General features: G+C 41.6%; 1 protein-coding gene across 3 annotated transcripts in view; it reads left to right on the top strand.

Annotated features, from left to right (window-relative positions):
• The window catches only part of mob2a (MOB kinase activator 2a), a 67,997-nt gene that overhangs the window by 25,044 nt on the left and 30,223 nt on the right, over nucleotides 1-12,730 (top strand). The window contains exon 1 of one of the 3 annotated variants that reach the window (XM_061721442.1): nucleotides 2,714-2,868. The exons of 1 other annotated variant lie outside the window; for it this stretch is intronic. In XM_061721442.1, coding sequence (XP_061577426.1) covers nucleotides 2,831-2,868 — 38 coding nt within the window. In that variant the 5' untranslated portion in view covers nucleotides 2,714-2,830. Of the gene's footprint in view, nucleotides 1-2,713; nucleotides 2,869-7,449; nucleotides 7,687-12,730 lie in introns of those variants that run through there. One more of the 3 variants, XM_061721443.1, reaches the window with a different exon arrangement.

Here is a 12,730-nt window from a genome sequence, read left to right as displayed (position 1 = left end):
GAATATTAAAGAAAAAAAATCTGTACCGCATTCCCATGATGTAACTCAACATAACCCACAATGCTTTGAGACTTAATCGCTTCCCTGGATTCATCATTTTGTACCTCCTAATTTCTCTGAGATAACGTATTCTTGGGTGCTTCATTACTGTCGCATACCCCCTGCTATTTAAACCTCTATTCTTCTCCTCTCTCTGTCCATCCATAAAATAGTTATTCCAATTGTATCTATCCCATCTAATGCACACAAGCGCTTCCCCTCACCTTTAGCTGTAGCTGGTGTACACACATGCATCACATGATGTAAGCATCATTGAGCAGGAGCAGCTTTCTTCCCAGAAGACGTGTGTGATAAACAAGCGGCAGGTGGAGGGAGGCGACTGGGTGTGGTGATAAAGATCATGTTAGTGTTGTAAAGTCATTCCAGTGTCACCTCCGTGTCTGCTCAGAGTTAGAAGGTATTCCGTCAATTGTCCACATTCCTGAAGCTCATTTTATTGTCACTTCTGGTGTTAGAGGAAATATTAATTGATTTAAAGTTAATTGTTTTCTTTTTTTGTGCTCACAACACCTGGTCAAAAGTCCTTTCCCTTTCATACGTGGGTGCTTCTATGTAGGTAGGTATACTTCCAATTGTATCATATTAAACCACATCCTTGGAAAAATCATTACCCAGTTACTCACTTGATCCGTGCCTTTTCCGTGAAAGCCACAATATTAAACCAGTGTAACTTTTGAATGATTCTTGCATGATGGTATGTGAACTTTGTGTGAGTTTGCATTACAAAGACACGGAAGATGGAGAGCTTCTTCGGATTTAAATGGCATTAATGAATCCTTGGCTCTATTCTTAGCCTCAAATCTGTCTCACCTCACAGGCGTTGATAAGACCTGTCTTGAGGTGAAGGCGTCTGGTTTTTATTCAGCCTGTGGAGGGATATAGCTGCGTATATATAGCGCCTGAGATAGGAAACGCTGTTGAAACGTGAGACCCTCCTCGGGACGAGAATGGAGAGAAGGAAACTGTTTTTATTGATCAGCACTTTCCATAAAAGAATAACTGTTTTTCCAATAGTTTTTTTTTTTCTTTTTGCAGAATAACTCTGGCTGATTTGTAGATGTTTTATTTATTTTTAAGACATCGGTCGATATTTTTTTTTTTTTCATTGAACACTTGAATATTGTACAAATCCTTGAGGCATATAAAACCTACAAAACAGCATGTAGATTTATAAGGCACACAACACATTCTGCATCACTGTAAGAGTGCAACAGTAAATGTAACAGATAAGTTGTAAAGCAAGGACATAAACAAATGGTGGGTCAAAAGTAAAAAAAATAATAAAAAACACAATATAAATAAATACAATTTATAATAATAAAATATGAGAAAACCGGTGAGAAGCAAGGGAATTAGTCATTTTCAAATATCTTAATATCTATAGGCTATAGGCGTTAAGGAGTTGTTTACCATGTTTGTTCTTAATCAGTCTAAGTCAGGGATGGGCAGCTTTGCAGTTGGTGAGGGCCACTAAATTTACCCAACTGCTCTGGAGGGCCACATGGTTTGTATCGGCGCTCTTGACATCACTCAAATAGCCCAAAATAGTCACAGATGTGATAAATAAGGGATATTAACAGTTATTATTCAAAGTAACTTGTTTTTATTTAATTTCAAATGCATTTAGTAATGCTTCTGTCGGCTTCATGCACTTTTAACACAACTGTAGACTGAGTATTGATGTAACATACAAAAATGCCAGAATTAGACAATTAATAAGGCTTCAATGAAAAAAATAATCATAAATGTAACGTCATGCTGTGTAGCCCACTGCTCAACAAAAAAAAGTAGCATTCCTGTTGTATTTCAGTATAGGTAGGCAGGCTTATAATACGGTTTCTCAAAAGTGAAGCCAACAACAGTAAATCCAAGTGCAATAATAATTGCTATGTATAACATTTTAACCAGCTGCTTAACAAACTAAAACTAAAGGTAGCATTACTGGTGCATTTCTAGGTAGGCTTATAATACTGTTTCTCAAAAATGAAGCCAACAACAGAAAATCAATGTGCAATAATAATTGTTTTGTATACATTTTAGCCAGCTGCTTAACAAAACAGAATATTCCTGAGTGCTTCATGCAATACATTTCAGTGAGGAGTGATAAACAACCATCTTAGTACTTAGACTCTAAGTACTGAGATGGTTGTTTATCAGGAATCTTTTAAAAGCTGAAAAGTTAGTTTTTTTCTGTTTCCCCATTTGCATGTACGAATAAAAAACGTGGCATGGATCAACAGGTTATTGAGTACAAAGTCACCCTATTTTATCTTCGAGGGTCTGTCGTGAGTAAAAGCCTTATTTATGGTTCCGCGTTACACCAACGCAGAGCCTACGGCGTAGGGTGCGCGTCGCCGCGTAACCTACGCCGTAGTTCTGCGTCGGTCCAACGCGGAACCATAAACCAGGCTAAAAGCGCAGCCTCTGACGTCATGGGCGTCGAGCCGCCGGCCAGACTCCCGTCCAGCCCGCAGACCCACGTGTCCGCAGCAGGAGCACTCTTTCTTTCTCCGTTTAGCAACCCTGCCCCACGGAAACTACCCCGGGGTGGGGGATAAGGGAGGAGGAGGAGAGTGTGGAGGTCTGGGGAGCAACAACCAGCACCAGCCCCAGCAGCAGCAGCAGCAGCAGCGAGGGAGGGATCAGGGATCCGTATTGTTCCGCGTTTGTCCGGCAGAAAGACTCGGCGCCGCGCGTTCCTCCCGAATAGCCACGACAACCTGAGACGCCGTCAATTCTGGATTTCTTCATCCGCTTCCTGTCGTCCAGGATGAGGTTCAAGCGGAATGGGTCCTATACGTTAAATCGGTAGGAGTGATGTCATGCTCGCCGCGGTAACATGTGTGTGTTTGCAGGAACAGAGCTCATGAATCAGTTTACTTTCTCCCTGTTAATCCCACTCTGCTGAAACCAGAATCACGCTGCCTTGCCCATTGATTGCTAAAGCAGACGTGCAGTATTGTCCACACATTCCTGCAAAGAGACTGTTGCAAGTTGGCACGCTGTTGTCACGGATTCTGATGTAAAGTTAATTAAAAAATGCATTTTCATCCTTTTTTTTTTTTTTTTTTTGACTGGTTCAAATACACTCAGAGAAGTGTGGTTTAATTCCACTTCCTTTCATGGTTTGCTCCTCACCAGGGTGTTACTGTGTTGTAATTCAGTATGTGTCGCTGCTGGATCCAGAAAGGCATGTCTGTCTCACTTTAAGGGTTTGGGCTTTTTTCAGTTTTCCATTCATCCTTTAGAACAAAGAGCAAAGTGAGTCTATCCTTCTCCTTTCCTTTTTCCGCTCTCTTTTCCGTCCTTCCTTGGAACAACCATCATCTGCATTCCTGATCAAAAGTTAACAAGATCTCTGTGCACATGAATCACAGTTTCACTAAACTGAATTATTATTATTTTTTAACTAAAGATTTTGTTTAAAAAGCCTAACGCCCCCACCCTCCGCCCCTTTTGTTAATCTGCACATCTCTGTTGACTTTCAATAGATGTTTGTTTATTCTCTGGTTAGATGAATTATTACATTATTGGTAGGCTTATGCTAGAGCAGTGAGGTAAAATGAATTTAGCTGATCTTATTCTAAAGCTGCATCGTGACCAGAGGCGGCTGTGATGGATGAACTGTTCATTTCCAGGCATAAGCTTGGCCTGTGTAGTGTTGGGGTTGATGTCAGAACTGGATGTTGTATCCTTATCCACTCCCACTTATGAGTGTTTCGGGTTATTTTCTTCTTGGAACACCAACCTGCATCCTAGTCCAAGGATGTGCTGATTAATCCAGATGTTGTATTTCCTGTTTTCATTCAGTTTGAGTCTTAATCACTTGCAGCAACACATCCTTGGAGCAGAAAACCACTGCCATCGTGATCCACGGTTGGTAGTGTTCTTTCCAACAATACCATTTCATTTTGCTCTTGCTCATTGTGGCCTAACAACTCAATCTTTGTCTCCGCTGACCTTAAAACTTTAATCAAAGTTTTCCATTCATCCACTTGGTCTGCTGCAAACTTTTTAAATGTTTTTTTAGAACCACTTTTTTTCATTTAGTCCTTCATTTTTGTTTTTCTCCATGACTCGATTGATTATAATACTTACTCAGGTGCAGATGACGGCATTGTTGTTGCACCAGCTTCCATTTTATGGAAGATGTGTGCTTACACTGTTTACATATATGTGGCATATATAAACTTTATTTAGGTAGGTACATTTGTTTTTTGTTTTTAGGGCTAAAACATATGGAAAATGATCACCACCTCATAGGCATAAACCTGTTAGTTGCAACATGAATGGATGGCATTACACTACAACCTGCAGAAGTGATTGGACTGCAGTTATTTATAATCATCACTTTTTCATAGCATTTATGTTGGTTTTGTTATTAAATTGGACTGCAGTCAGCCTTTACAATGCTAAATAATGAGCTGGCAGCTGGTGATATTCCCTTGTTGGCAGAAGAGCACGATTCATCAGTAATGTGTCTTATTATCTCTGAGTTGTTGACGGTTTCAGAGGTTCCATGTGGGATGTTATGGTTAATAAATGCACTTCCCTAAAGAAAAGATGAGTTATACCTGTTCATGCAGCCCTTAGTTCAGCACTGACACTGAAAATTGGCAAGTGGACCCAGTTGTTTTATTTTCATTACTGCTGATTGAAGTTGGAGCTGATGAATACCCGTGGCCACTGCAGAAGACTAAATGCAGATTAAACACTTTTCCACTGCACTGAAAAGCCCTGTGTTGGCAGATATTAATGGCTTTTTTCCTTCTTCTCTTCCATGATATAAAGGGCTTTTGTGGCTCCCACTCTGGTGAAAGTTTCAGTACCGGTATTAGTTCAGACCGTGTACCTTGTTCGTACTTTTTTTAAATTGTGATGTTTCAATCTACAGTTGTAAAAGGTTAAAGTTTCTGACTTTTAAGCAACCACCTGATGCTCTTTGTCAGATTTACACTGAGCTCCATGGACTTGCTTGTTGTACCGAGTGTTGTTCAACCCAAGTTGCTGTCAAAATGGCAAAAAGAAGCTTCCAGATGCAGTGAATCTCGATCACTTACAGAGAATTAAGCGGCCTTTGCAAGTTAAAAGGTATTTTGAAACTCTGATGGCACTGATTTAATAATCTAAGTGGATGCCCATGATGAGTGTGTGTCTGTAAACATCTAACCAGAACTGTAGCAGCTTTGTTTTTGTGCTTTTGTAGCAGAGGGAATAATGTGTTCTTAATCCTTTGTCTCTTTCTCCCTAACCCGCTTTCTGCTAAAATGATTGCCGTGGCCTTCGTTCGCGTCTCTGTGTTTATTAAAACCCTTTCACGAGTGCAGCCTTTTCCCCATCTCAGTGGTTCAGTTTCTGTTTCTACCCTCTTTGCGTTATCTGTCCAGGTCACAAGTGTTTCACATAAACAGTGAAACACTTTCACTGTTTATGTGCTTTTCTTCAATTCACCCCATGTAAAAACTCTTTCTCCGGATGTTTTGCTGCTCGTGTTCATCTGGATTTTGTGATAAGGCCAAAAGGTTTCATGAAGTACAGAAAAATGCACCAACTGAGCCCCACAAGAACTTTGTCATATTGTTCAAAGTGACAGTTGATTTAATGGCTCTCTTGTTTCTAACACTTTTCCTTCAGACCCCCTTTTCCCCTTTGCCTTGTTACTGGGCACATTTCTTTCCGTTGTTCTTGACACACACTCAACACCCACATCCTGATTCTCAGGTGCTGAAACACAAAAGGGGCTAACGAGTGCCAAGCTGAAATGCTCACTTTTGCACACAGCTGAATGTGTGTGAATCACATTGTTACGATGTGCCCCCTCCTCCCCTCTCTGTTTTCAAGCATGAAAATGTGGAGAGTAATAGTGTGTTTCTCTATCCCATCCTCGTCTGTGATCATTGTGTGTCCTCTAGTAGTAGTAACGGTGTGTGTCCACATCTGTATATGTGCATGAGAGGGAGACAAGGTTATTAAACAGTGAAAGAGAAGGCTTGTTAGCTGAAGCGCCTGGCGACGGGCCTCCAGAGAGCAGGAGGAAGAAGAGGTGGTGTAAGAGGAGGAGGAGGAGGAGGAATGACATCATTAGATGAAGAGGCGCTCCTCTGGGCTGCTGCAGTTCTTTGTCATCTTTTATCTCAACAAGAAGCAAGAACGGAGAGAAATAGCAGAGCTCGGTTCTGTCCTGTAGAGCCATCAGAAGTTTAGTGCGGTACTGTTGGTTCATCTGGCTCATCTGGTTCACAAAAAATAAAAAGACAAAAAGAGCACAATCATCCCCCTGCAGTTCTTGCATAACTGCCATTGTCTGAAGGTGACTTCTGCCTCTGTTTCTCTGTCCTTTTTTTTTTTTTTTTGGCAAGCAGTGGTCATTTGTTGTTACTGACAGCAGAATGGAGTCGCTGCATTTGACATTGAGCTTCAGCAGCATCGTTTGCCTTCGTCATGGTCAGTTAATCTTGCGTTTGTGTCTATCAAGTTCAGCAGCGTCTGCAGCCTTCTATCACAGTGGCGCACTCTGATCTGTACACCACAGTCCCGCAAAGGTTCTTTGTTTTTGTGATCAGTAAGTAAGAGGCAGGTTACTAGCAGAATGTTAAAGCGACTGACTTCACTAAATGAATAAAGGAGGATGGAGAGTTGTTGTAGAGCTCATAATTTACGTTGTGTCCTTCACCTTCGTACTCTCTCGTGATTGGGTGGTTTCCGGGGGCCTGTCTCCACACTAGCCCCTCCCATGCTGCATCCCTGCATCAGTTCTGTGAATGAAAAGTCATGGTTATTGTATACATGGATAAACAAGCATACAGCATGTCCTGTTCTGCATGCATGTTTAGTCCCTCACAACGTTGAAATATAATTGACAATCAACCAGTGATGCGCAAAACTAAATTGCATACTGCGAAGTGTTAATTTGCTGCACTGATTATGCGTCTAGAGAGATTCGACCGGATTTGACTCAGAATTAGATTTGGACTTGTGTTTGGTCTATGTGAGCGATGGGCGGAGATAAAATACTCAGCCGTTGTTTAGGATGTATACAGATGGTTGAGATTGCTGCCTTCGTTCTGTCTCCCCTGCAGTCCACCCTGTACTGCCTGGCAGTCAGCAGTTTGTTTATGGGACTCTGTTTGCCAAGCTAATCTTCCCGCCTTTCAAGTGGAAGCCAGCAAGTGAAAGAGAGAGAGGGAGAGCGCGAGAGAGAGGGAGAGAGAGGGAGGGGGAGAAAGAAATAACAAGAGTGTGAAAGTGAGGCAGGCAGTTGCAGTAGTTGGTTGGGAAGGAGAAAGAGAAACGCTCTCAGAAGTTTCTGTTTTTGTGAATGGTGTTTTCAGAAGTTTTTTTTTTTTTTTTTTTTTTTTTTCTGCCTTCGTGCGTCAACCCAGATGCCTACGTGACCTGTGTTAACGTCGAAAGCTGTTGAAAGAGCCACATGATTACTCCGAGTGCTGTGCCGGAGCAGGGAACCGTTATCCTTGTGCACCTGTAGCCAAGTTTGCAAAAAAGGAGCAGAGACGGGGAGGCAAAAGAGAGGAAAAGGGTGCTCAGGGTCGAAGCATCGTCGCCTCAGCTTTGCTTCATCACCTGCTGGATGGGGGTTCTTGTGTGCTGCGACTGCTTCTTCTATAGGTAGCTCTCCCTCGTCTCCTCTCTCTACCTTCCTCTCTCCCGTTGTCATTGCACTGCACTCGGTTTTACAGCGTTCAGATTTTTCGCCTTCAGATTTTCTTCACTTCTCCGTTTCTGCTCCTCCTCCCCTTTCCTCTGCTCATTCACTCCCTCTGTTATTGTGCTGCGGTTTGCAGGAGACATTTAAGGACAGTGCTGCTGTAGCAGTTGAGATTCTGCTGTAGTCAGACACGTGAGGTATCTTGGACTCTGGGAGGGGAGGAAAAGGAAAGGAGGGAGGGAGGGAGTTGCGGACAGAGGGACAGCAGTGGCTCACAGCCAGTCCTCCTATAGCTGTCCAGGGAGGAGTGTTAGGCTTTACCGGTTACACGGTTTGTTTGGAGGGTCTGTTAAGATTTACTTGAAAAAGAGAGAATGCAGCCAATAGGCATCTTGTTGGTCAAGCTTGCCCAACTTTTCCTATCACCCTGCGGTGTGCCCCTTTTAGCAGATGCAGTGCTGTTTGTTTGGGACACAATGTTCCCATATAAGGATTTGGGAATGTGTTTTCCCTTCTCCCCTGTTTTTGTTGATTTCCAGTGCATTGAACTTAACAGACTTTGCTCCTTTTTTCAGCATTTACTTTCCGTTCGGATAGACTTTGTTCAGCTGTTCTGGATTGCAAGGCTCTTCTGCTAGTTTCAAATTTTGCATCACTGACACCCATGTAAGTGTAGAGAAGAAATGATTTAGGTTATTACTTGCTTTCAGTTGGAACAGAACGGATCTGATTTCCCTCTTTTGTGGTTGTGGGATTAGCTCGCCTGATCATGCGTTAACTAATTTGAAAAAGTCTAAATTTAACTTTTTGAGCACGAACGGAGCATTTTGATGGTGAGGGTAAAATTGTAGCTTTAGCAAAAGACGCACACAGCACAGCTGGTTTGTATTATGTCGAGCAGTGATTCAAACTTCACTGACACTTTTAGTATGAACATCAGAGTGCAATTTCTGTGTGTCATGTACATTTTTAGAGCACATATGTGTTAAACACTGTATGCTTTATGAAGGCAGGACTCATCGCAGCAATACTGATGTTGCTCTCTACATGTCAAGATCAATGCAAAGTTGGGACAAGGACAACTCACTGATGTCTTACTGGTTCATTGAGTCACATTTGCTGTTGGGTCTATTTTTAGCATTTCCTTTGTCATCTAGCCAATCGGATAGCTTTGAATGAAGTTTAGTTTTGGAGGCGCACCCTTCTTAATGGGTCCTCAATGACCTCAGTCCCAACCTGCCCCCTTCCCGTGCTCTGGTGTTTTCAGCTTTCAACAGTAGCATTGTGTTGACGCAAAAATGTCTGCCAGCACTCTTCAAACACCGTCATATCTAATGTTGATCCTCTGGTTAAGGACAGAGCTGTTGAACAGTCTTTCTACGGTGTAAGTTAAAATGGAACTGGTTTGGCATAAAGTTTTCTTTTTTAAAGAAGCTGCAAATTTTATTAATGGATTAATGGACATTTTTACTAACATAACTTTATTTTTCAAAATATTTCGAGGCTATATTCACTGGAAGCATATTTTTTTATTGGGCTGTCGGGTTGTTTATGTGAGAATAACCGTAGCTTACATAATTTAAACCAAATTTTATTTGTTGCAAATCACTTTGATGTTGGCTTGTGAATCTTTGCTTTCCCAACCTGTAGACACCAAAAATTGAGTAGAGAATTTGGTTCAGGTTCTTGCCACTGTTGCTGTTCACAGATGGGCTTCCCATGGTGTTTTTTGCAAAAGATTAATTCCCACAGTTGGAAATAGTAAGAAGTGGCTCCTGAGAAGTGCAGAGAAGATGGAGAATGTGGTGCGAAATGTTGGTTGTGATAATCAATGTTTTGCTACCAGCACCACAGATTGTAGATGAAGCTAGCTGATGATTGTCATTGTTTTAATATCGACATGTATGTTTAGCAAACGCACTTCTATCTACGCACAAGTATCATCATGTATTTAATAATATGGTTTTACTTGCTCGAAAAGAAGAAACCTTATTTGTTAGATTTATGTGTCTTCAGTTTAGCTACTCAGGCTCGAGACAGATGGCACTGCAGCACTTTATCTTTACCGTGCCACCAAGCCCATACTTTTATATATAACACACTTATACTTTACTTTCTAGAAACTTCCAAATGAGAGAGTTGCTCGGCTTATTCCAACAATCTATCCACCAATGCAGGGTTTATTGACTTGTGATGCTATCAAGGACTTGAGATGACTGCTTACATCCACCACCTTGTGCTTGTATCTTCAACGGCCTGTGCGCCAGTGCTGTTGTCCATACCTGATACTTTTCAGATGGATGAGCTGTTATGGCAGGGCAGCACAATGATGTGATGGTTTTAACTTCTATTGGGACCTTTCTCTATGGAGTTTGCACGTTTTCCACAGCATGCAATAACAGGTCCGTATCCAAGAGACTAGAAGATACTGATTGCTATCTTTTTGGCTGCTTTTCTGGTCAACATTGCATTAATTAAAGGGTAGAGGCAACAAAACAGTCTAATTATGTATCTATATATATATATATATATATATATATATATATATATATATATATATATATATATATAATCACATTTAAACTCAATTTCCAGGGTCTCCAACACAAAAGACCAGATACAGTTAGCGCAGGTTGAGTTGAGTCCTCTCGGTTTTGGCTTAAAGGAGCCGTCTGTAAGAAATGGCCAAAACTGGTACTGCAGTCACTTTCAAAATATTGTTGAGCGGCGTGTACCCTCCCCCTCCTCCCCCCGACCAGAGGTTGCCAGGTAGGCTGCAGAATGCAGCAGGAACGTAGGCTGCCATGGCTGCGATAATTAGAGCCGAGCTGGCAACCCGGATGCCGAAACAATACTGACTTGGTGATTGGGAGATAGGTGGAGGGTGGAGCTTCAGAAACAATACTGACTTGGTGATTGGGAGATAGGTGGAGGGTGGAGCTTCAGGCCAAAACAAAAAATGACAACATAAACATCAGTTGAGGGCTGCAACTCCTCTTTTTAAACTGGAATATTCTGGCTTGAGTGCTGTTGTCAGTGACATAAGTATTTGAAATGAACATGATTTTTAAATGTCTGTTGACATATCGGGGTCATTTTATGATTCGTTTTATTATTGCTCTTACATACAGCTCCTTTAAGTTTCTAATAATGTCAAATATGTAAGTAAGGTCATCACTTCTCCATACACAGCTGTTGCACGAAACATAAGAAGCTTCCCGTTTGGTCTGAATTAAATGATGTAATATACCCAAAAGAAAAGTCATTGGCTTGTTGGTGGAAAACAGGCACATTTAGACCTCGAGGCTCCAGCACATGATGAGTGTGTGTGTATGTGTGTGTGCGTATGTGTGTGTGTTCAGCGGATCAGTTGGTAAATTTGATAATATGTGGTGTGGAACAATAGTTCCAAGTGTATCATCGCTCTGTGTTGTATTAGCGGAGCAGACCCTGCTGGTTGCCATGTGTCTCTCATTAGGCTCTCTTTGGCAGGCCTGGCTGCTTCCACAGGGGTCAGACCTGCAGCTCAACAAGACCACCATTCTCCAACAACAAACCAGCGCTCTTTCCACTCAGCCCAGCAGACTCCTTCCTTCTGCGGCTGCTCGCTGCTCATATGAGCCTGATTTGGATCAAGACGAAACTCTCAATTGGTTAAGGAAAAAAAGGAAGCGTGTTTATTGCATAGATATCTCGTGAAATCATGGTCTAATAAAAGGATTTGCTCGGAGGGGTTACATGACATTATTTCCTGTCTCCTTCCAACTGTACGAAAGAGGTAATTTCTCGTTGTGGCTACACAAGAATGCTCAGACATAAAACCTCCACGATCAGCCTTTTTATTAGAAAAGGAAAAAAAAAGTTTGATTGGTTGAAGATTTATTCTCTTAACCTTTTGAGTCACTGCTTAATTCTGTTGACTCTGTAACCCAGATGATACTCCAGCACTGCCAAAGATTTGAGGCCTGCAGGTAATCATTTGAATTCAATAGGTCAAAAAGACATCTCTAGTCCCTTATCAGTTACGGAGATACGCTATGGCAAATACAGCATATTTCAAGGCAAATTTCAGCAGGGATCATAGGTGGAGATAAAAATGAGAGGCTTCTAATTCTATGCTGAGCTGGTATTGTCAGATATCAGGACCCCACAAATTTGATGTGGCTATCAAATTTGATAATTTTTAGATATAAGCAGCTCACATTAGGCTTGGGTAAATCTCAGTATGTCAATTGTCCATCCAGGCTAGAATATGATTTGTTTATTTATTCATTTGCAACCCCCCTTGCCTTGCAAACATATTTTTTTAATGGAACTTCTACGTTTTCAGATGTGAAAATAAGAGACATGCCCATTTCGGCATTTCATAGAGGCATTTTCAGAAATTATCTTTAGTAAATGAAGTTCTCTTCTTCCACTGATTCACAAACATTGGTGAATTGCAATGTTTTTATTTAGTTGAGGGAAGGTATGTTGTATCAACCTCCAACCCCCGGTCCATAGCAGTACTGACAGGACTCAGCTCAGCTGACAACTGGCTAATAGTGGAAAAGATGTCCATGACCCCTACACAAGATGCCGATGAAGTCAAGATGATAGTTTACTGTGAATCCAAGAGGTTTGTCTACCCCCTCCCCTTTAAAAATCTCTGCAGAGGGCTTACCTTGCACACAAGACCAGTTACATAACACGGACACTGTGTGTATTTGTGTGTGTATTTTCAGCAGCAGCCTTTTTCTGCTGGCTCAAGGGGAGAAAAAGATGGCCTTGTGCTAACCTCACCTCCACATTTAGATCCTCCCAGTCAGCACACAGTCACAAAGCATAATTAAAAGAGGGAAAAAAAACACAGCCTCTTTGTAAGTTTCCTAATGCTGCAAGGATTTATTTCAGATTTTCATCCAAGATTAATATTGACATTTTAAAAAGCCAAGACAATAGATGAATGGATCGATAACGATAATCTGTGACTCCTGCATGTATTAAATGCCCGAGCTGTAGCAG

The sequence above is a fragment of the Cololabis saira genome, chromosome 5 (genome assembly GCF_033807715.1).
Source record: "Cololabis saira isolate AMF1-May2022 chromosome 5, fColSai1.1, whole genome shotgun sequence".
NCBI classification, from domain to species: Eukaryota; Metazoa; Chordata; class Actinopteri; order Beloniformes; family Belonidae; genus Cololabis; species Cololabis saira.
Note: the sequence above shows the minus strand (reverse complement) of the source record. Positions and strands in the feature narration are given on the sequence as shown.